At 38.3% G+C, this 25,361-nt stretch overlaps 1 protein-coding gene across 9 annotated transcripts; it reads left to right on the forward strand.

Annotated features, from left to right (window-relative positions):
* Positions 1–11,925: 11,925 nt before the first annotated feature.
* Positions 11,926–24,613, forward strand: ZBTB18 (zinc finger and BTB domain containing 18). Of its 9 annotated transcripts, XR_014494455.1 has the most exons (6): positions 12,256–12,404; positions 14,813–14,895; positions 16,598–18,408; positions 20,301–20,321; positions 22,095–22,118; positions 23,181–24,613. XR_014494455.1 is itself a non-coding variant. In XM_083379582.1 (3 exons), the coding sequence occupies exons 2-3, from the start codon at positions 14,883–14,885 to the stop codon at positions 18,181–18,183; spliced, it is 1,599 nt and encodes a 532-aa protein (XP_083235708.1). In that variant the 5' UTR covers positions 11,926–12,404; positions 14,813–14,882; the 3' UTR covers positions 18,184–20,094. The 9 variants fall into 9 exon arrangements, 7 of the variants coding, with proteins under 7 accessions (XP_083235708.1, XP_083235709.1, XP_083235704.1 ...); XR_014494454.1 differs by having other exon boundaries at positions 22,095–24,613; XM_083379582.1 differs by lacking the exons at positions 20,301–20,321; positions 22,095–22,118; positions 23,181–24,613 and having other exon boundaries at positions 11,926–12,404; positions 16,598–20,094.
* The last annotated feature ends 748 nt before the right edge of the window (positions 24,614–25,361 follow it).

Genomic DNA, 25,361 nt, shown 5'->3' on the forward strand with positions numbered 1-25,361 from the left:
CCGGCTGGTGAACCGCCCCACCATTCAAGCCCAGGGATGCCAGCAGCGTAGGAGGTGGAGATCATGGTCCCGGCAGTCAGCATGGTGCTTGGGGCTGTGGGGCCAGGTCTCTTCCAGAGAGCTGGTGTGGCTTACCACCTCTGGTGTCGGATGACGCAGCCTGCCTCCAACAGAGGGGGGGAAGCCCACCGATGCTTACGCGAGGTAGGCGCAGTCCTGTGGCCCAGAACGAGAGGCACTGAGCAGCACAGCCTCAAACACCACATGGACCACCCCAAAGGAGACTAACAAGATGACGAAGGGGAGACCGGGTTCTTACCTGGGGTCTGGCACTCCAAATGGTGTGCACCTTCTGGCAGGGACTGAACGGCAGGTCAGGAGGGAGGCAAGGACCTCAGTAGCTGCTTATCAGACCTGAACGCTGGATGCTGGCTTGTTGATTGGGGGGTGGAGCTGTGAGGCAGGGAGGCTATGTAAAGCACTGGGAGCAGCTCACTCCCAGTGCTGACTTTATTCCTGCTCAGATTAAACTGCATGTCAACCCATTCCTGTCTACTTGTCATTCTTCAAAGACTGCAAAGGACGCGTGACAGAATGTGCCCTGGGCTATCTGTCTTATCTCCATTCCAATGGGAGGAGGCCAAGAGGAAACAAAACCTTGAGAATGGTGCCTGAGAACTGCACTTATCAACTTAGTTCCCATAACAACTTCGCACCTGAGGATTGGATGAAATCAAACTGGACATTTGGCTGTTGGGGTAGGTTTGAAAAAGATGTTTTAATGTAAATTTCGTGTGGGAAAATGTTAGATTTTGCTTTGCTCTTCTGCTATCACCGTTTCTCAATAAAAGTTCCTTTTGAAACAATGCCTGTTTCCAAGAGTTCTGCTTTCTTGGGAGTACTAGCTGAAGCAGGATCTTACAAAAGTGAACTAAATTCACAGTTCCCACTTTAATGTGACTGCTGGGCTTTTTCATCTTACTGCCCTTATAATCTTAATCAGTCTAAACCTTAAATATTAAGATCTGTATTACACATTAATGTAACTATATTAAAGGAGATTACATGATTTGGGGATCTGATATGTAAAGATCAAAGGACTGATCGATTTTGCTTGTTCCTATTTTTATCCAGGAAAAGTTTAATATTTTCACCTAGTAAAACATTACATAATAAAATAACAGTCCTAGTAAATATCTACTCAGTAATCAATGGAATGGATTAGATAGCTATCCCTTGTCTTCCTTCGTCTCTTCTCACCAACCACACAAATGGATAGAATTCCACTACTCTGCAACCAATCTGCCATACTATCAATGTTTGATCAAAATAGTCAGAAACATCATTATCCCCTTGCAGTGGAGAAAACTATCATTCACCTTTTTCCATTTGCTAAACAGATAATTGAGATGCATAATTACACACATATTATTGCATATTTGCATAGAGATCTGGTGATCATGTATATTCACCTACAATTATGCTCCCATCAGGAATAAAAAAGGGTTATAAGATGGATAGCTTGGTTGTGAACATTGCATCTTCTATTAGACTGCTACTTGAAATTATAATTTGTGGAGTTATGCTTCCTGGCAATATAAGAACCAGGAAATATGCAAATAGGAAGTACAAATAATCTTCAACCTACACACAAACACAATTGAGCTTAAAGTTTCCATTGTTAAGCAAGACAATTAAGTGCCTCATTTTATGACCTTTTTGCCATTGTTATTAAGTAAATCAGAGCAGTTGCTAAGTGAATTATGTGGTTGTTAAGTGAAACTGGCTTTCCTTATTGACTTTGTCAGAAGCTGGCTTGGAAGATTACAAATGGTGATCACATGACCCCGGGACAGTGCAGCTCTCAGAAATACATGCCAGTTGCCAAGCACCCAAATTTTGATCACATGGCCATGGGGATACTATACGTCACTTTTTTTTCAATGCTGCTGTAAATTCAAGTGGTCACTAAATGATTGATTGTTAGTCGAGGACTATCTGTATAATACTGTCAATAGTGACAGTCACTAATCCAGCAGCAGAATGAGATATGAATTAGATATGCAGATGGAAAAAAACACTTGATAGCAACATCCCTCCATAATTTTTCAGAATTTATTTACTTACTGTAGGTGATTTATTATTACCTATTATATTTTTCTAGGCATTAAGCACCCAAATTACGTGAATTGCAGTAAAAATACCAAATCACACAAATAGCAACACAAAATAAGAATACATAAAAAGAGCTATAAAAACTCAGCAAGGGCAAAAATAGTATACTTAGTTCAGTAAAAACTAAAATAATAGTTAATAAAGAATTTATATAAAACTTTAATACATAACACCATAATATATAAGCAGTGTGGTTAAATTAACAAATCCGCTTGGTGCTGAAAAAGGCTGTGAACCTATCCCTACAAAAGACCTTGATATTGCTGCCACCCTTATACTTCAGAGCAATGGAAACTGATATACTGAGTTCTTTCATTATTACATTCTTTCTTTTTTTAGCTTAGAGCTAAAATAAGTGTTATCTACCACTCAACCTGCCCCCCCCAAAAAAGTCAATAAGATGATTTTGAGACATTTCTTAAAACCACATCACACAAAATGAAAACAATATTAAGAATGGGCTGTTTTGTTTTTTGCAATGTTTGAATACTGGTGCTAAAAGAGAAGAAACAGCAATGGATTTACTTCCAGATTGCCCATGAACAACAGAAGAACCAAACTATATTGCTCTGCCTATTGATTACATTATTGGTTTATTTATTAAATTTATATGCTGCCATCTCCCTGACAACTCTGAACAGCTTGATTGACGCTTGATGCTTCCTAGTATGCCTGCTTGCACATTGCATAATTTTTGCATTTAGCTCAGCCTACAGAGCTCAGTAAAGCCACATCTTTCTTTGCATTTGGCAAGCTAAAACCCCAACAGAAGAGCAACCTTACTTCATTTTGCATTTGATGATCTACTTGAAAAAACACAGCCCAAAGCACAGCTTACATAAGGACTGCACTATTACATTACAAACCATGACTTACTGTACCTATAGCAAAGAATTTAAAAATGGCAGTAACCTATCTACTAGGCAAGCAGTAATTATGTTATCATATCCAAATTATCTCTCAGTTGTTAAGTGCTTAACTGGCACTTCCCTTGTCTCATTTATTTATTTATTAAAAGGTGATTGCAGGTCATCAGAGTACTAAAAACAACATGGAACTGGAATGTTCTGGAATACCTAGGGAAATACTTTGGAATGTCAGCTGCCTTATTTCAAATACTGAACATTCACAATAATCATTTTATATTCAGAACATTTTCTGCTTAAATTATGATATGTCCCCCTAAACTTTAGGGCCTAATGGTTATTGCCAGCAATTATATATTCTTTATTGAGTATTGCTCCCCTGACAACCCAACTGTCAATCCTTTGGCAAACTTTAATATTCTTCCAGATATTGATCATTTTCGTTTGGAACTTTATGATAAAATGTAAGTTAGCTTGCAGAAACGTGGGATTTTGCTTGAATAATCACTCTTGTAGTATGACAGACTACATTTGATAGTCTGAACTTTAAGATCCTTCAGGAAATCAAAAAGAGCGCTGTCCATTTAATCCCTCATTCATGCAGCACGCAACCATAGAGTAAAATACCTAGCTGGAAACAACAAAAATGTCTAAATATATCTACTGTATCTTTTTCTGTCTTTGGGAAGGACCAGCTTTAACCTATCATGTCATACAAATATTGACATACTGACACATTTTAAGCTCCCAAAGAAAATTACTATTTAGCTTTTCAGAAAATCATTCATTACCCCACATACAGTTTTCAGCCCAGCTACTTACTATACCTTTTGTGGCTTTCATTCTGTAAAATTGAAAGCCTATAGATAGACAGTGCCATCTTTGCCTCTACTGTTGTTAAAAATGTTTAAAAGAGGCAACCATAAGATCATATCAGGATTCAAATGCATTTCAGTTGATAACATAAATGTTCCATTATCCCAGGGGTGTCAAACTCAATTTCATTGAGGGCCGCATCAGCATTGCAGTTGCCCTCAGGGGGCCGGGTGGGTATGGCCAGGGTGGGCGTGGCCTACTGGGTGGGCATGGCTAGAGTGCGTATGGCCTACTGGGTGGGCGTGGCCAGCTCTACATTGTTCGCATCAAGGGTGCCTATGGGGGCCTGGGCAGGAGTGGGACAGATCTGAGGGTCTCTGGCAGGAGGAGGGTCTCTGGGCCAGGGCCAAGGCAGTGGGGGCTGTTCCCTCACTGTTTCCAGGATGGGTTCGTGGGCCACATGAAACCACTTCGCGGGCCGGATCTGGCCCCCGGGCCTTGTGTTTGACATGTCTGCATTATCCCAATGTTTGAAGAGAATGCCTCACAATATGCTCCCACCCCAAAATTAAACAACATAGGATTGAAAACCCAGATAGTGTTCAAATTCAGTGACATTATCAAAAGACAGGATTTAAACAGCAGTTCAACATACAATCAACGTAGCAGTTGTATTACAAAAATATTTATCCTTTTAATTCACATACTGTGGTAGATTTAAGATATGTTAAGTACAGTGAATAAAACTATTATTTCCAATTTATTGGAAAACAGAATTTCTACAGATATGAAACCATCTAAATTTAAAATACTAATTAAATTAAAAAAACAATACTAGTACCTGTCTTGGCCAAGAAGGCTGCAGGGAGGAAACCCAAATCCAAAAAGAAGTAATAACTTTATTGTGTCAAATGAATGTTTACAGAATACTTGAAAGTTTTTAAGTTCCAAAAATTCTTCATGAGGCAAGATAGTTAAATATCCAGGGAGAAAGTGTGAAAAGAACATTTTGCTGATATTTGAGCCACGTCTTAAATGAAACAAAGGATAGCCAGACATGCCTGTTGGGTCTTATCAGTACAGAAACTGTTTTCAGTTGTATTAGAGCTTTGCTGGCTGAGGAATTCTGGGAGTTGAAGTCCACAAGTCATAAAAGGGCCAAGTTTGAAGACCCCTGTATTAGAGCATCAGTTTCCCAAGCCTGCTGGAAAGAAGAAACAAGCAAGTAATTTTCGGACCAAAAATTCTGGAAATATGAAATGTAGTTGAATGGGCACGAGATGCACTAATTTTTTTAGAAGACTGAAAATAATTAAATATTTCTAGGCTACTGCAAAAAGAGACACAATGTAACTCAGTGTAGAGCCAATGTTCAGACAAGATTCTGTCCTTCTACAGTAGGGATATCGAACCAGAGGATCCTGAATTGCCACTTTCAAGTCCCTTCTAGAAACTGAAACTAAGTTCTAATTTATAACAGGAGAGAAAAAAAAATATTAAATTAATTACAAGAATAATAATCATTTAAATGTATTTAATTTTATTTAAATGAAATATATTAAATTTTGTCCTAGTTACACATGCCGTATTTTTCTGTCTATAAGACACACCTTTGTATAACACGCTCTGGCATGTGAGTTTCTCCATGCCAATCAGCTGTTTGGCGGAGCTGAGCCAGCAAATCCAGAACTTCGGTCGGATGACAATCTTGCCCCTCCCCCTCCCATTAGTGGCAAGACCACAGGGGCTGAGATACCTGCACCAGGCGGCATGGCAACCCACACAGGCATGCCCTGGGCTGCGGACATTACCATTATTTTTCCGTGTATAAGACACTGCACTTGTATAAGACGCACCTGATTTTTGAACAGGGTGTTTGCAGGAAAAAATAGCGTCTTATACATGGAAAAATACGGTACTTTTTGGAAGTGTGTCAAAGAATGCATTCACAGATTAAATGTGGCCCTTATGGTAAAAAAACATGTTCCCTTCCGTTTTAACAACTCAAGCCTAAATGTATGAATTGATATCATCACAAAGAATGATTAAGGTTGAAATTCTAGAATCTAAACTTGAAGATAATTCTAGGCTGTGTTTGCACAATAAATTATTGGTGGTTTACATAATCTTGACATAATAGTCTAGATTTACACAATGCACTGAACTTCAAACTAGCTAATCATATTCTAGCTAAATGTGTGTGCAAACCTAGGTGTTATTTTCAGCCATACAGATAACCTGTATGGCTGAGGGGCAGTATACAAATTAAATTAAATAAATAAATAAACCTGATAACAAACAGCACAATCTTGATCTAAAGAGATTGTTACTACTTTGGACAATGTTGCTTTTATTTTCAATAGGCTCTGCAATTCAAATTTTTAACTCCTACATTATAGATTCCTAGAATCATACTAAAAAAATCATTAAGGGGAAAATCTAATTGTGATTTTAAAGATTTGTATTGTATATGCATCATTAAACAATGCTTACTGTTTATTAACAGCTTCACCTCCCTACAATTCCACATTGCAACACACCAATTGGGCTAGCAAGCCTTGGGCTCTGTATTACTTGGGTGTTATAAATGAAAGTTGGCATATTTCAAGATGGGAAAGGTTTTCTTAGATCTACTGTGTATTCTCCCAAATGGCTCTTTTTGTGAGGGAGGGCAGGCAAAAGAGATTAACTTGTTTTACGCTCAATGAAAAACATTTCTCTCCAGTTTACAAACTCCAATTCATCCCTCAAATGTGTGCTTGTTTTGTGTATTACCTAGGGATGCATGACATGAAAGATGTTTTAAAAATGTATGTAGAGGCCAGATGTCTTGCCAGATGTTGTATAGAAAAAATGTATTCCTATTAAATTGCTCCGGTTTCTATTTTTTTTCTTTCTTTCAGAAAGGCTTAGGGCTAAAGGTGGTACAATAGCAATGTCAGGCAGAATCTGACTGGCCACCAGATCCTTATGAGAGTTACATGTGCAACCTGAAGCTCAGTAAGTATGAATGGGGAAATGATAAAACCTTAAGATTTCCTTGTTTTTCTCAAAATTAGTTTTCATCCATTTTAACCTGGAGATGATCTATAATAGCAAATAATCTCATTTTTAAAAATAAAAAAGGAAAACACAGATTGAAGGCATACTTCCTTGCTCTGCACCCCTACCCCAATGTCATAATCTATTATACTTTAAATCATCCCTGCAATTTTTAGCAGGATCTAGACTGAGTCCTGCTATCATTTTGCTTAACAGAATACAGGCTTTTTAAACAAATAGCTTGTTATTAAAGTGTGTGCATATCACATTAAAACACTCCAGCAGAATGCAGACACCTTACTCCATCCAGTGTCATTCCTTAAACATAATTAGTGACACTTCTATGGTTCAACATGCCATAGAGCTAAAATAGGGCCAGTGTGTACAATATGATGGATGGAAAACCTTTTTAACCCTACACAAAGTGACTTAAACTTTGATCTATCATGAGATTTTTCCTTCCTATATAGCAGGGGTGTCAAACTCACAACGTCACATGACGTGTCGTGACGTATCGTGACTTTTTTGCCATTGCCAGCAATGGGATGGGTGTGGTTTCGCTATGATGCATCCAGCTCGTGGGCTGGCAGTTTGAAACCCCTGCTATATAGTATAACAAAAAATGGCTAGTTATTGCAAAGGTGGGTGGAATGCCAATTGACTTGGGAGACAGCTAGCAATCTAATATTTACTTTGGCTTGCTCTGCTGTTTGGTATAACTCCCATGATTAAGTACAATACCTATGGCTAGCTTGTAACTATGATTTGTAGATTTAGACTTATCTTTTTACATAATTGGTTGGACTCATACAATGTGTGCTCTACAAAGTTTTGATTTGGGATTAGTGTGTTGTATGCATTTAATGGCTTATAAAATTGCTTTTGGTTTAGGGTTTTGTGTAAATGCAGCCCACTACACTAACCATAATTAAATAAACCACAGCTTAGTATAAGGTATGGATATAGTTTTTCATCAGTTGTCATTTTGTTTAAGTTATGTGAGGTTACAGTGCATAATGTGGTAATCACATATAGTGATAGCACATTATTAACCCTCTAAGTCGAGAAAAGAGAATGCAATGGAGCATTCAGTCTTTTAATTGTGGACCAATGTCAGGTTTTTAATCAGAAGTTTCTGTATAGAAGTAGCAAAAAAAGAAAGCTGAGTAAACCAGCTATCATTTTTGGGTACATAGTATGGTTAAAGTGCTCACCTAGCGCAGGGGTGTCAAACTGCCGGGCTGTGGGCCGGATGTGTCATCTGGAAGCCACGCCCACCCCATTGCCAGCTCTGATACATTGCGCAATGTCACGTGACATCGCAAGTTTGACATGCCTGTCCTAGAGTATGTATAAACAAAAATATTTAGCTCTTTCCAAGTTTCTTGGCTCATACAACATACTAATTCTTTAAATGTCCTGGTTTTCCATGTTGTGTAAGCATAGCAGGGATTTTTTCCCCCAAAACAAGTATTTTTTATTTATTCAGCAAAACGAGGGAGGGCGGAAGGGCTGAACATAGAGCCTGATCTCCCATATGGATGACTTAATACTAAACTGTGCTATGGCTACAAATACAAACCTATTTTATTTCACAGGCATTGCATCTCAATCCGAATAGAACTGGAAGGGACCTTAGAGGTCTTGCTCTAACCCCTTGCTCAAGCAGGAGTTCCTATACCATTTCAGAAAAATGGCTGTCCAGTCTTTCTTAAAAACCTCCAGTGATGAAGCACCTACAATTTCTAAAGGCAAGCTGTTCCACTGGTTAACTGTCCTCGCTGTTAGGAAGTTTCTCTTTAATTCCAGGTTGCTTCTCTTCTTGATTAGTTTCCATCGTTTCTCATCTTGTCTTCTGGTGCTTTGGAAAATAAGTTGACCCCCTCCTTTTTGTGGCAACCTCTCAAATACTGGAATACTGCTATCATGTCCCCCCTTTTCTCTGTGTGTGTATGTTAGATTGTGTTCATACAGCATTTTAAGCTGGAATAAACATTTTTTGGGTCAAGGATGCATTTGGCATTTGAAAGCGTTTATTTAAAGTTATATTGCTGGCTATCTTGCAAAGCATATGGTAACTACATCGATAAAGTTGCTTCATGAGAGAATTTTTTTAACTTCTGCCATAATGTCCATTACTGGATGCAAAATACCTGTTTAACAAAAGGGAAATAGCTTCACCCTCACAATGTTCTATCATTACAGCAGGACCTCTTGGGGATCCAAATGTTATTGTTACAAGTACCTATGATGTCATATTGTTGCCTTGCTTTGCAGCAGATCCGCTTTATTTATTTTTTAAACAAAAAAAAGTCAGTGAGGGCTCCCTTGTGTGTGTGTGTGTGTGTGTGTGTTTAATAGTAAAATACACAAGAGTCTGCACCAACATAAATAAGCAAATGCTTATAGAGTGAAGAAATATAAGCTCCAGAGGACAGTTTCTTACCTATCTGCAAAATCAAGTTGAAAATACACCACTTCCCATTCAAAACTCTTTCTACTCTCCTTTTCTTAATGGGGGAAACTGAAAAAAAAGTCGAAAAATGAGAGGAGGGCACAGCTTGAGGAGCAAAATTCCTTTCTTCCTGTCAGTATTGTCTTAACAGTTTCATATTTACTCTACTGCCTTTGGCTAGACACTTTTACCACCACCACCCTATCGCCCTATTTTTTTCCCAACTGTAAAGTTCACATCTAAAGCAAAAACAATCCTTCTGAAAATGAGTTCGGATTTCAAAACCTGAGACCCTCAAACAATGCTCTCCTCTTACTATTAAGAAAAAAATATCCTTATTTTTCAGACAACCTGACTCTGACATCTCCCTCCATAAAGAGCTCCAAGGTATGCTACTTGCTACTGGTAGATGGCCTGATAAAACAATCACAGGTACTCTTCAGACATTATAAATATGCTATGATCACAATTGAGCAGAGATAAAACCAAGTCAAATAACTACCCCTATATCACACTTGACATCCAAGCACCCAGAACAGATCTGGAAAGAGGTCATCTTTGTATTTATTTAGATTTGTTTGCTGCCCATCTCAACTAGTTACATGGACTGACTCCCATATAAGTAGAACTCCTATACTTTGAGGTTTCCTCATTATATGAAAGCCCTTATTGTTGGCAGCTCAAAAGATGTTTCCTAGTGAACTTGGTGCTAATAAGCAGTTCTCTGAAGGTGAATTCTCAGATATTCAACACCAGTCCAATTTTACATGGCAAAGTCAATTCCATGTGGAAGACCATTCATGTATTGTGCATGAACCAAAGACAGCTATTTTGAAGGCTGCTGTCAGAACTTAAAATGAAGTTAACTTATAAGAACAAGATTTTTAAGATAGCAAAGTTTTCATCAAGTCAATCTCAGTTCCAAATGACTTCATGGAAACATAATAAGTAATTTCTTGATCAAAGCAGTTTGCCTACTTTCCCTCTTTTTTTTCACTTCTCAATATAGCTCACTTCCCTGCCACTTCCTAGTGGTTTCCCATCCAAAACATTAAACAGGATTGTCCCTGCTCAGCTTTTCCCAATCAGCCAAGTGCTGCCATCTAGCTGAGTATTTTAAGATACTACTGCCCACTGACAATTAGCATCTGGCAGCAGCAAAGACAAAGCCTTTAGCATTTACATTAAGTTGTATTACGATTTATCTGACTTCAAATAGTCAATTTTCATTTCTACATGTAAACATGCTAATTATCTGCAGATTAACATCTTCATTTATCATTTTAAAGCACTTTTCCAGCAATATATAAATGACCACACCGCAGCCTTGACTTTGGTTGTTCCAGATGGACAGCTCCTAAGTACCACCAATCAAAATATACAGTCTACGGCTATTGGATCTCAACATTCGACATATTTTGTGTGTGAACGGCAAAGAAAAAAATCGTAACACTATAGGAAGTTACAAAGGGGAAATATTATCTGGACTTTTCATAAAATTACACTTTTGAAGCAGCTGCAATCCCATTTTTAATTCTGGAAAATTATGTGTTGAGAGGTGGGTGGAAGGAAGGCAGAAGGACAGGAGATACTGCCTAGCTAGGATTTATTCAATGAGTAGCGATGAAGGGATGTAAAATGTAGAGTTACAATCGCACGCATTTTACTACAGAATAAAAGTCTTCTACTCCTTTAAGAAGTCCGCAAGACAATTATAAGGCACTCCCTCGGTTTTTTGTGTGAGAGAAAAAGCTCAACGGCCGCATTTCTGCCTTCCCGAGAGAAGTGGATCTGTAAAGCTTAGGAGAATTTCTTCTCAAATTGTTAAAACAGTCATAAAAAAAGGGTGGGAGGAAACCGCGAGTTCCGTGCAGCACAAAGGCAGTACAATAAGAAGTCCTTTGAACCATTAAAAAGTGACGAGAAGTTAAAATAGCAGAAAAGCAACTAAAAAAAGCCGTTCGGCAGAAGAAAAACTCATCAAGTTATTGGGTGGGAGGGGGAGGTTTTCCTCCGCTGTTTTGAAAGGAAAAAAAAAAGAGCGGGCACATCTGGCAGAGAAGCCCTCGTGACGAGTAGCCCAGCAACAGCAAGCGCGCGCTACGGAACCGCCGCCAAATCTCCAAGCTCAGGCAGCCTCCAGTCAGGCCTCGCCTTTCACTGGTGGAACCCTCCGCCTATCCCACCAGAGACCCATAGCCATTATTCCCCACCATGCACCGCGGCCCGGGGAGAAAGAGAGAAGCTCGCCCGAGGCCCGCTCCTCCTGAGGCCGAGGAGACTGCGGTGAAGAAGCGGCGAAGGACGCGCGGACTGACCCGGGACTTTACAAAACCCCGCCCCTTTCTCACTCCTCAGCCACACGCCTGTGGAGCCAGTAAAAGCCCGCCCCGAAACGCTGATTAGCCACAACGGTGAGCTCCCTTCGCTTCCTTCCCTTGCCATTGGGCGGACCTCGAGTGCCGATCAGCGACTCCTTTTCGCGCTGATTGGACGGGGCAGCACCGTGAGCCAGCTGCGCTGTCAGTCAGGGGAAACTGCTCGGGGAAGGAAGGGAAGAGGGAGGGGGAGGGAAGGAAACATCTGGCTGCCGCAGCCCGGGCCCGTCTGTGCCGCCGCCGCGCCGCCGCCGCCGCCGCGCGTGCTCCTGCGCTGTGGGCGCCTGACTCCCCGCCCCCTCTCCCTCCCTCCCTCCCTCCCTCCCGCTCCACCGGCCCGGGATCCTCCGGGGCGCTGCCATGGGGCGCCGCTGAGACAGCGCGGGGAGCCCCCTCGCTCCCTCCCCTGCCCCGCTCGGTGGCCCTTTCACTCACTCGCGGACTTGGGCGGGAGGAACGAGCGGGACGGGGAGACGGGGCGCCCGCAGCGGTGGAGGGGGGCGGTGGCGGCCGAAGGAGGAGGAGGAGGAGGAGGAGGAAGCGGCGCGGGGAGGACCGCGGCTGGGACCTGGGGCCGCTCCAGAGCGTGAGTCCCGAGGCTGACCCCCGCGGGGACTGGGCGGAGAGGAGCGGCCGGGTGCGCGGAAGCCGTCCCGTGTTGCTAAGGAAGGAGTAAGAGCCGCAGGTTGCTTGTTGTGCTGGGGTTGGGGCGGGGTGGGTGGGTGGGTGGGGTGGGGTGGGAGTAGACGGGGGTTGAGGTTGTTATGGGACAGCTGGCAGCTTTTTAGGGGCAAGTGGCGTCGAGGGCAGGGCGCTCAGCTGAGACGGCAGGAAGAGAGAAGGATGCCTCGAGTCACCCTGAAGAGCCGCTTAAAGCAGCGTTTCCCAACCTTAGGAACTTGAAGATGCGTGGACTTCAACTCCCAGAATTCCCCAGCCAGCTATGCTGGCTGGGGAATTCTGGGAGTTGAAGTCCACGCATCTTCAAGTTCCTAAGGTTGGGAAACGCTGGCTTAAAGTGAGCTGATCTGGGGGGGGGAGGGGAGGGTTTAACAGGTGGAGAAAAGGAGGGGATCGGTGGGATGCGAACCGGGGGGGGGGAGGAACAGAAATAGCCTCGTGGTTTTTGGTTTTTTTTTTTTTTTTGTTTTTTTTGGAACGAGCTCCGTAAAGACCGATGGGGACAGGTAGAGGAGGGTCTGGGTTTAATGGGCTAGAGAGAAGCTCGTTTTGGAATGGTAAGGCTCAAGTGGACTTAAGGTGTGTACCCTGGACGGGGCTTTCGTAAGAGGAGAGGAGAGAAGAGTAAGCTTCGGAGCAGATTTTGTAACTGCAGGAGAACAAGGAGCAGCCTCGGAGCAAGTTTGCAAGGTTCAGAGTTTACAGCCTCACTTGCAGGATGGGAGATGGAGGGGAGGGCGGGGGGTTTGCTGGGGGATTGGGCCGAGCTTGGGAGCAGATGGGGGAGCCGAGAGGGAGTCCTTTGTGTGTGGCAGAGGCTGTGCAGTGTGTGTTTTGTCTCACAGCTCAAAAGGTCAGAAAGGGGTAGGTGATGTGGAGAGCAGGGCAGCTGTGGAGACAAGGCAGGGTGGATGCGAGGAGAGAGGTTTGCTCCCTCCCAGAACAGTTGTGTTCAGCTCTTCTCCTTATTTTCCTTTTGTTGTTCCATTGACACCTATTCCTGTATTTGTCTGCTTCCTTCTTCCCTGTCTGTGTTGCCTTCCCCTTTTGTGTATTTACTTGCTTAATCTTAAAACACTTTGCAAAATGTCAGGAGTTAAATGAAGTTATAGCTGACTTAATCTTCAAGTTGGTGTCACTCTCTATAAAGGGTGAAAGGGGGAAAAATCACAATTGGGTCATCTACCATGCTGTGTGTCTCATATTCACCCAGAACTTATCTGTAAAATTCTATTAAGAACAGTGGCAAAAGAGAAATTGCTTGAGTTAACCAGCTACCATAGTAAAATGAGATGTGGTGGGGGAGAGTTATGAGTAAATGGTGCAGAAAACTTTATTAAACATAGTCTGTGGCCTAAGACTGGCAAGCTTGATACTTGTCCACTCTGCTGGGCTGAACAGCTTGTTTCATTTTAGTTTATTTCCCGATTAGTCACAGCATTTTCCTGTGAAGTTAAGGGAGGTCATTACATTTTTTCCATTCTCAAAATAGGTTTAATATATGCATACGGAATAAAAATGGTAATAATTTTAAAGTATGTGATAGTATTATTGCCTTAGTAATGAATAGCAAACTTAGTATTTGGTTTCATGCCACAGATAAAACAGGCCTTATATGATAACACTCCTTTAAATAACTGCACTTTTTACAAATTTATTACTAGGAGAGGAATATTATTATATTACAAGGACAGAAATGATAATACTTCTGTCCTTGTAATACTTGTAATAGTATGATCTGCAAATTGAGCATGTAGATGACTTATAAGTGCCCAGAAAACTGCTCCTTATGGTACATAAAAATATAAGCAATTATTACATCATTGAGTAAAATGAGTTAACGTACAATTGCATTGATATTTATATAAAGTTTTTCTAGTCTGTTCTTTCTAACTTAATAGAAAACATGAACTGAGTATGGAGATAAATACATTGGGTAAAATGAATTGCTTAAAATGAACCTCTGGGTTCAGTAAAAAATGGATGGGTAAGTTCTCAGTTTAAAAAAACCCCTCCAAAGTTATGACAGAAGGGTTTCTATACTGTACATGCAATGAAGCCCCATATGTCTAAGGTTTTTTTCTTTGCTTTTCTCTGTTAGAAAGTTTTGAAAAAAGAGTCTTTGAAGTATTTTGTTTATACTAACAGACAAGAAAAGTTCTCCTAAGAAAAAGCTGGTGGAAGGAGTGTAGAGGAGTAGCATATGGCATTAAAAGGAGCACAGCTGGAGGTAACATTTCCATCTGAACATGATGTCAGAGCAGCTGACAGCCTGCCATCCCTCAGCCTTTTATTCTAACACACAGACAGGGAGTGAGTGCGTTTGCAGATCTGTGTATAGGGAAGGTATCTCATTCCTCTCTAACATCATCTCCACTTTGCATCTGTCTCTTTCTTAGTCTGCTTTTTTCCACCGATCTAACAGACCTGGAGCCAGCAAGACTCGGACAAAAGGACTTAATCAGGTTTATGTGTGCTAAAGGTAGGAACAGCAGGAGGCTAGTTACAGTGTGCTTCTCTCTTGATGTTTGTTTATTTAATTTCCAAACAAAAATCCCATTACTTTATTTAACGATGCTTAGGAAGAATAAGTACAGTTCATTTGAAAAGGGAATAACAGTTTCTCTTGTAATTAAGACTTTAAATACATATTGATGCATTTGTTACTGTGCAGTAATATTAAATAACTGTTTAAATGATGTAGTTCCCCTATTCTTATTATGAGCACTGAAAAAATAATTTATAGCTTAGGGAATCATTTTGGTATTGCAATTATGATGGTTGTTCTAAGAGTACTGTTTCTAAAAGTAAAAATATGAATAAGATTTGAAATGATACATTATATATATATATAATATATGAATATGTATGACGATTTATACTATTCATGTTTATGCTTTACCCAAGCCATTGAGGGATCTTGAAATCTATAACCCCCCCCCCCTTTTAGGAAAAAAGGGACTTGAATATCTGTGCAACTTTAGGATCCCACCTACCTTGAAACTAACTTAGTCAGTTTCACTCTATTTTTTTCCCCCTGGAAATATATTAAAAGTTTATTCCAGTACAACAATAACTGAAAGAAGGGTTTTGTTTTCATGACTAATTTAGAACTTGTAGAATTGAGCTGCCTGAATTGGCCAGACAGCTGTAATCGCACTCCTCTATTCTTAATCTCTTTATCTGGGCAGCAGCTGCCATATGGCCACAGTCAGCTGGATCAGATGTTTATAAGCTTCCTTCTTCGTCCCTCTCTGTCCTTTCAGCCTCCTAATTTGATCACAGCTACCTTGTGAGCTGCCCTCCAATCTTTATTTTTAGCCCTCTTAAGGATTAGGATTGATGTTGGCTGTGGGGCACTTAAAGTGATTGTATTGTAAATCTTCTCGCTTTATTCTATCTGCAGTAGAATATACTTTGGACAAGAGTGTAACTTTAAGAACACATAATGGCCAAAGATGCAGCAGCTGTATGTAACTAGTTTAGCACAACTTCACTTGTAAGAAGTAGGAAATAAAGAAGAAATTTAAGATATTTATGTAGAAAACTCTAATGTTCATTTTGAATGGTTACACAATGACCCCAAAGGGAGAAAAGATTAGTGAATTATGCTGAAATTGTTTCAACTGATATGCAACAATAACATAGGGCAGTCTTAATGGAAGAGTCTTAATTTTTTTAAAAAGCCTTTTTTTTATAAAGAGTTTGCATTTTTGTGTATTTTTAAAGAAGGATGTGTGATGATCAGTTATTTTATTAGAAAAAGAAAATGGAAAAACTGTCATTCATTGTTGAGGCCACCGATGATCTGTGCCAAAGCAGTTTAGAAGGCATTGTCATCTTAATCGGTTAAGATTAGTTTTTAGCCCCCTTCTAAGATGAAGCAAGTTATATCAGAGATGTCTGCTTCTGAATTCAAATGGTAAAAGACTGTTGTAACTTTTAAGTTCTGAATATTCATTTTCATAGGCAACTCCCAGTCTATTTTTTTACAGTTAACAGAACTGTTAATAGAACTCTGAATGTTGCAAAAGGTGGATTAACAGAAAGTCATGAAATCTTTATTTCCATTTCTCTACAGAGCGTTATTTCAGATCTTTGTACACATTGTCAAATTATCAAGTGTAGCACTGTATAAGCCAATGAATATTTCCAGTGTTTAATTTCAATCTTTTTGCTCCTAGGTTATGCTGAAGACAGCATGGAGTTCCCTGACCACAGCAGACATTTACTACAGTGTCTGAGTGAACAGAGGCATCAAGGTTTTCTTTGTGACTGCACTGTTCTGGTAGGAGATGCCCAATTTCGAGCACACAGAGCTGTACTGGCTTCATGCAGCATGTATTTCCACCTATTTTACAAGGACCAGCTGGACAAAAGAGACATTGTTCATCTGAACAGCGACATTGTTACAGCCCCAGCTTTCGCTCTCCTACTTGAATTCATGTATGAAGGGAAACTCCAATTCAAAGATTTGCCCATTGAAGATGTGCTCGCAGCTGCCAGCTATCTTCACATGTACGACATTGTTAAAGTTTGCAAAAAGAAACTAAAAGAAAAAGCCACCACTGAGGCAGACAGTACTAAAAAGGAAGAAGATGCCTCAAGTTGTTCGGACAAAGTGGAGAGTCTCTCTGACGGCAGTAGCCACATTGCAGGAGACATACCCAGTGATGAAGAGGAAGGGGACGATGAAAAACTGAGCATCCTGCCCAGCAAAAGGGACTTAACGGCTGAACCTGGGAACATGTGGATGAGATTGCCTTCAGATTCCGGAGTGATTCCCCAGAGTGGTGGGGAATCAGACACACATGCAACAGCAGCTGGAAAAACAGTAGCCAGCCCCTGCAGCTCAACAGAGTCTTTGTCCCAGAGGTCTGTCACCTCAATGAGGGATTCAACAGATGTTGACTGTGTCCTGGACTTGTCTGTGAAGTCAAGCCTTTCTGGAGTTGAGAATTTGAACAATTCATATTTCTCTTCACAGGATATGATGCGAAACAACTTGGTGCAGGTGAAGGTGGAAAAAGAGGCATCCTGTGATGAGAGTGATGTTGGCACTAATGACTATGACATGGAGCATAGCACTGTGAAAGAAAGTGTGAGCACTAATAACAGGGTACCATATGAGCCAGCCCATCTGGCTCCTATGAGAGACGATTCTGTTTTGAGGGAGTTAGATAGAGAGGACAAAGCCAGTGATGATGAAATTATAACTCCAGAGAACGAGAGAGTTCAGGTGGAAGGGAGCATGGACAGCAGTCTGCTCCCTTATGTCTCCAACATACTTAACCCTGCAGGCCAAATTTTTATGTGCCCCCTCTGCAACAAAGTCTTTCCTAGTCCCCACATCCTGCAGATTCACTTAAGTACGCACTTTCGAGAGCAGGACGGGATCCGCAGTAAGCCTGCCGCTGATGTCAATGTCCCAACCTGTTCCTTGTGTGGTAAGACTTTTTCTTGCATGTACACTTTGAAACGTCATGAGAGGACTCATTCAGGTGAAAAACCGTACACTTGTACTCAGTGCGGAAAGAGCTTCCAGTATTCCCACAATCTGAGCCGCCATGCCGTAGTTCACACACGGGAGAAGCCACATGCTTGTAAGTGGTGTGAGCGGAGGTTCACCCAGTCTGGAGACCTTTACAGGCATATTCGGAAGTTTCACTGTGAACTAGTGAACTCTTTGTCTGTCAAAAATGAAGCACTGAGCTTACCTACTGTCAGAGACTGGACATTAGAAGATAGCTCTCAAGAACTTTGGAAATAGAATTTTATATATATAATTAATATATATATATATATATATATATAAATCTATATAGTTGTGGTACAGTCTAAAAGCAGTCTTGTTTCCTTAAACTAACAAAGTTTGGCCATTAGCTTGTTTTATGCACTTTAAAGCAGCATGAACATTTCACTACTTAGTGTTCTGATAATGAACTATAGAAATAAGACAAATAAACTTCATAAAATCTTCCCGTCTCCCCACCAAGTAAGTACTTCTTTTAAAAATAACTGCAATTGAACAAGTGTGATTGTTAGTCTATTTAACATTATTTACAATATTGCATCATTTCAATCGCCACTTAAATCAGTAATCTCCAGTTTTTTTAATCACTTTAGTTAAATTTTTTAAACTGCATGCATCTTTTCTAGCTCAGGGAAACCTGAATGCTTTTAGACCCAAGCGATATGATTTCTAAATGACTGGAGTATCAATTTTTCAAAAGTGATTGTTATTATGTTGTAATTTGTAAACTACAATAGTTCCCAATTAAAAACTTTTTTTGAAAATACACTGGAATCACGGGGACTCTGAAGGCGTGCTTGGGATGAAAAAGGATGTTGCATTTTCAGCAGTTACAAACTGCATTTAAAATGTGAATTACTGTTATATACTGTAATTGATTAAAAGGGTTGGGGGGTGTCAAAGAAATTGACAAGTTGTGTTAATGCTCTAAGTTGAGTCTTGGAAAGTAAATATTAATGCTACAGAAATGCATGCATTTCAGTATATTTTTGTCTTTGTTTGCATTGTATAACTTTAATGAGTGATTTTAAAAACTTATTTAATTTTTAGTAAGAAAAAGCACCAGGGAAAAAAAACCTGGTGTTACGAAGAACACAAATGCACTGCTTTTATTTTATATAATTTAAATTAATTGCCCATTGTCTTTAAGTTGAACAAAAGCTATATGTTGATTTTAGCTATGTAAAGGAAGATAGTAATGTTTACAGACTTAGAGATTTGCATGTGCAGTGAACATTTATTTTAAAAACTGATTGCACAGACCCATGCCAGCTCCAACCTTAGATGCATATACTTACCCATGTGAGCATTTTTAGAATTCCTGCTGCACAAATAAACAATAGGTGTTCATTTTATTCGCCCCTTCAAAAGATTCTATGGAGTGAGAAAGCCCCAGGCTAAAAGAACTAAAAACCTTGATTGACATGGGACAGGGTGGGGAGATGGTGGGAGAAAAGTTGGGGGAGGGTTTGTGAACTGTGTATCCAAACAGCAAAGACTGCAGCCTGACGTGTGGTTTTAATGATCAACACGTAGGGCAAAAGCATTTTGCACAGTGTTTGTTTTCCTGTCTTGCACTTACAAATAAGGTCTATGAGAGTAGCATGGAAAATGTTTTTTTTATGCTTTTGTTTAGAATTTGATCGCCTTAACTACTGTAAACATAGCCTATTTTTGTGCTTAAGAAACTGAATGGAAAACTCCATTGTGTATTGCTGGATGTTTTGGAAATATTTTGGTCAAATGTATATTAATTTGGCTGTAATGGCATTTAAAACAAAAAAAGCTGTGAAAATGGCCTTGGAGCATTATTTTTAGTTACTTGAACAGTCTCTATGTTTTAAAAATTCATTGTTTTTATTTAGAAAAGACAATCAGTGTCTGAAAAAAAATGGACTACTTTTGCTTTTTTATTTTTTGTGGACATGAGTGATTGTTGGGGGCTGTTAGGTTGCCCTTTAGTTTCAATTATTATTTTTTTTGTTCTAAAAATTAGACTGACATCTAGCCTTGACAATCATAGTATGTTTTATTTTCATGAGGGGGAGGGGAATAACTTATAATGCTGTTTAGTTTTGTACTATTGGTGTGTTGGTGAATTTTTAAATTGTGTGCTAACTGCAATAAATTATACATACTGAGAAATCATTTAGTTGTCTTCTCCCCTTTTTAAAAGAAAAAATGTAAAATATTGTACATACTTAATCTTTTTCTGCAGTTTCCTCTTGCTGTATGGAATAGGCTTGCAGTTTGAAATGAATCTCAAGCAAAAATGGTATCCATTAGGCAAATGCTGCCAATGCTGTATTTCTAAAAACAAACCTGATCGTGGCAACTATTTCTTTTTCCTACAGGTTCCTAAATAGAAAGCTATGGTAAGTAATATTCTGAGTTTTATGAAAGCAAAAACCTCTAAGCCCAAATTTAAATATTCTGCATCTAAGCCTAATTAATATTAATATGAAAATAAGAATGGGTCAAAGAGAAAAAGTGGCAGTTTGAAGAAATTACTGTGTAGTGATGCATCTAGAAAACTAAAATAATGGCTATTCCAAATCATGTGCATGCAAATTATATCAGTAGATTCATTTTACTTTAATAGATAAGCTTATTCCTGCCAGGACAACTTATAAATATCCCTTAATTTGATAGTTCTTAGGATTTCCCAATGAAAGCTCCGTAACAGAATTTTTCAGTTTGGATCAAAAGAAATGCGCACATCAACCAGTGACCCTAAAATCTATTATTTACAATATGGTTCATACAATATTGACAAATTATTATAAACCTCCAAAAGATATCATTCATTTAATGCAACATCCATACAGTTCACATGGTGTGGTGGGATGGAGGGTTTGTTGTCACTGTGTGTTGTGGGGAGAGAGCATGGGGGGGGGAGGCTCAGCTAATCTCAATGTACACATGTTGTATTTTGACAATAAAGGTTTATATATATTTAGTAGCTCACTTCTTGATAGATTGGTCTCGCTATTGATGGATATTTTTAAAATGCATTACATACTACATAACATAAAATTATTTAAAACTTCATATCACAATGGTTGGATATGTCTCAAAACTTCATTTTTGACCTTTGGGCTTCATTTTTGTGAATTTTAAGGTAATGTACAGGAAATAAAATTCAGATTGTCACTTTAACAGTAAAACGTGAAAACTCTGAAGGAATTATATCATTTCAAGATTTCCGATGAGAGATTTAAGGTGCTTAAAGCTTGCTTTGGAATATAATTTTAGAATTTACTACCTCTGACAATAACAGGTCTGCTTAACTTATGCATATTAGTATCTTTCTCCACAGGGCCATAAAAATAAGGGAATATATGAATTCAACAAATTCTGCTATATTACATTTACTGCAATTGAAATGTAAATTCTCATGATCATTACTTATGTATAAGAATAAAATGAAGCTCTCCTCCCATAAGACATGCTTTCTCTTTTAGTTTGTAATAACATAATCTAACATAACAAGAATTTCTAAGGGTAACAGTAACAGTTAACACCTTGGTATAAACTATTTAAGAATGCTTAGTAGAATTGTTATTAGTAAGTCCAACATCTTTTGGAATTCCAATAGATTAGATTCCAATACTGTAAATCAGATTAGATTTAGTTACACTGAATTGTACATTGTTTTAATGATGAAAATCACTTGGTGAATTTGTATAATATTGCAACATTTAGTTTTAATGGCTACATTTTGAGTAAATCATGTAATTTTATTTTGGGGTACATCATATCGCAAAAAAATAGCCCATTGCTTTGGTTATTGTTTTATATTTCTTAAATGTAAATATAGAGACTTTGCTGCACACATGTGTAATACGGTGCATGCCTGTTCTTGTGCACATGTATCAATACATATGGTATACAGAGTAAATATTATCAGAAAAATTCACAGCTAAACTGCTGTGATAAAAGTTAACACATTCTAAAACCAAAGTATTAACCATTGTATTTATTTCATTGTTGGGTTTTTTTTTTACAAGCAGCTGCATTTCTTCCGGAAGTCTGCTTACATTCATTTTTTTCCTTCTGAATTAAAATAATTTCTTTTAGCATCATTTCTTAAGTTATATATGTTTAATTATGTTCTTGAGTGCTTTGTTTCTTTTTTGCTATTTCAGCTCTACATGTGAACCTCTGAAAAGGTATGTGATAACAAAAATCAAATGCTCTGCCAGATCAAGGTAAAACGGGGGGAAACAGCTGTTTTGAATGGGAATTTAAATATATGTATGCATGCTTGTATTTTTATCTCTGAAGCATGAATGGCGTATTTGGGTTAGCACATATGCACGTTATTTTTCCTGGAAATCATCCTTTTTAAAAATAATAAAAAGTTGTTCCACAAAATAGGTAAAGAAAAAAAACTTGATCTTTTACAATTGTCATTGTAGCTTACTAAATATTTGATATAATTAGGAAAATTTAACATTTAAATATTTTTTGTGTTATAGAACAACTGGCTTTAGTCATCTTTCTTTTTACAAATATTTAGTAAGATAACATTTCCTTTTTACAACTTTTCTATATCCAAATCAAAAAGAATGTTGTATTGTGTAGTCCTAAAAGTTTTGCGGATGGCTGATTTTGATACAGAATTAGATTTTAAAAAACATTGCTTAGAAATCTTGAGGATTTTAAGTACTACCAGTGTTCTGCTCAATAATATTACAAGTTGTTTGTTATCTATATTCTAAATTGTGAGTAAAAAATATCTAGTAGAACACTGATTTTTATTTTCTGATTTGGATTCTTTTTTATTCTGTCATATTCTTTGGATATGTAACTGGATAAATGTGTAGTTATTAAAAGAAATGCATAATATTTTCAGAATACTGCATATCTTAATGCAGCATTTTGTTATTAAGAAATTAAAATATAAATTTTGTATTGATATTTACCATGTAATCCTATACATTAGAAGAATCAACTGGACAAGAGACACATATAGCTCTTTTAAATAAGTTATAATTTTTAAAGAATTTTTTTAGAATTGTAGTAAACATATGATACAGTTATGCATAAAACTAAATTATATGTATTTATGATGTATGCCAATGTGTAGATTGATCGTTTTCTTTTCACTCTAGTGAATAAACCTACAAGTACTGAATAAATATAACCAAGCAATTGAAAAATTAAATTTACATCTATACTTTTTAAAAATGTATCCTTAATAACTTATGTCACTGTTTTTATTTCTTCAGCCAATACGTAAACATTAGAATTTTCAGCTTTGATAAGCATGACTTAAGCCTGGATTCAATATCTTGAAATTCTTTTCATGAAAATCCTTCATCGATATTGGAAAGCTAAGCAGGATTGGACTGACTACTTGGATGGAGGTCCACCAAAACCACCCAGGACTACAGGCTAGACTGAGGAGCCTTGAAAACATCCCGGAAGGAAGGCAATGGCAAACATTGCTGTACTGTTCCCAAGGAAATGGCATTAATTAAGGAAACTGCATTTAGAAATATATTGCTTCCTGAGATTATTGAAAAGGAAGTGCCAGAAAAAATAAAGATATCTTTTATGTGGGATTTTATGAGGGCCAAGATGTTTTCCCTTCATCATTGGTTTTGGTGTGTGCGTATGTGTTTTTCCCCATCAAGGGTGCGATCTTTTTATTTTATTTTGTAGGGTGTTCTCTGAGAAGAAAAACTCATTTTAATGGAAGTGGTTGCAGTCCTCATGCAGCTGCCTGAGAATATTATATGTAGCATTGGGCACCATCAGTTAGAATATCTTTACTGAAGTGAAAGGATTTTTCTCCCATTAATAGCACTGGAATTTGATAATGATTTAGTGAGGGAATGCATTTTTATTTTTCTGTTTAATAAAATGGTTTTATATAATGAATCCCATTGGTTTTAATTCCAGGGTGAAGGGAAAACAGTCCATTGTACTTTCAATACTTAATACTTTGACAAAGGATTTGACTGTGGGGCATGAAATGTAACCTTTATGTGTGGAATAATTTATTAAATATATGTATAATTCTATTTTTATTGCTGTACAGTATGTAAAATGTTGAGCTAATGCATTTTCTGTTAATGGTTAAAAAAATGATGACTCAAATGACTACCATTAACTGCATTATCCTTAGCTTATATACCTCCCTTACAGGTTCTTAGATTTTCCCCTTAATAAATTAAGATTTTCAAACAGAGTAGCCTCTTGCTTTAGCTATGCCTTCAAAAAGCACCTAGAGCAGTAACGATGCAGCAAATGATCAGTTACAACTAAAACTGTAACTTTGATTTGTTGAGCAAATTTTAAAAAAACTGAATGATTACATAACAATTAATGTGCATAGTTATTATAACTATACTGTTTTAAAATTTACCACAGTTAAAATTTTATATACTTTCTATAGTTTATCAAATATTTTTAATATGTAAATGATTTATATTTAACTTATGAGAATTATTTGTATGACAGCAATTAGTTTCAATAATGGGAGAAATCCAGGGTGAAGGGACAAATAAAACTACACAGTAAAACTGTTAACATTTTGAGAAGTCTGTAAAGAAAGTTTGTATATTTATTTATTTAGAAACTTTTATGGCTACCTGTCTTATACAAGACAATCCTAAATGGTTCACAATGATCAGAAAATCAAAATAAATCAACTCATTCCATAAACTCTACATGTTCTTTAATTGCCTGGGCTTACTTCTATCACACCAACCACTTTATTTCTTTGTTCAGTATAATCAATGTGTGTGTTCTTTGCACCTACATGAGAGAGAGGTCTAAAGAAGTCTCTTCAATATAATTAGACATGGATACCTCTGCAGTTCTCACAGCTTGCTCAAAACCTTAAAAAAAATAGAGAACAGTTCTAACATGTTTATTTTCTAAAACTGACAGTCCATGGATATCACGCCAGCAGGAATTTTCAGCAGTTCAGGAGCAGCTCCAAACCTGACTGATCTATCAACATTGGCTGGTTTAGGGAGCTAACTCAACATATTTCTACTCCAGTTCCAGTTTATCTAAGAGTGATGAAAACCTGTTGTGTTCCCCCCTCCACACACACACACACAAACACCCTTGTTCAGGGCTGGACCTTTGTGGGCTGACCATTTTTCCCTTGGCAGAAACTCTTGCTTCACCCTGTCTCCTGCATTTATACACCCCACTCCTTGAGCCTAGTGCTTATTGGCAACCGGTGATTGGCATACAACCATGGCTGAATAGAGAGATTGATCAGATGATCTCTTTTTCATTGTTTCACTGATTGGCTGAAGCATGAGCACAGCTCGTGGTGTCACCTACACGTTTTGAAATTTTCAAGGTCTGCAAAAGTAATGATTGCAAGTTGCTTTGAGTGAGCAAGTAGAAACATCATGCTATCGAAATGTCCTATGTTTGAATCACAA

The sequence above is a fragment of the Vipera ursinii genome (assembly GCF_947247035.1).
Source record: "Vipera ursinii genome assembly, chromosome: 1".
In the NCBI taxonomy this organism is placed as follows: Eukaryota; Metazoa; Chordata; class Lepidosauria; order Squamata; family Viperidae; genus Vipera; species Vipera ursinii.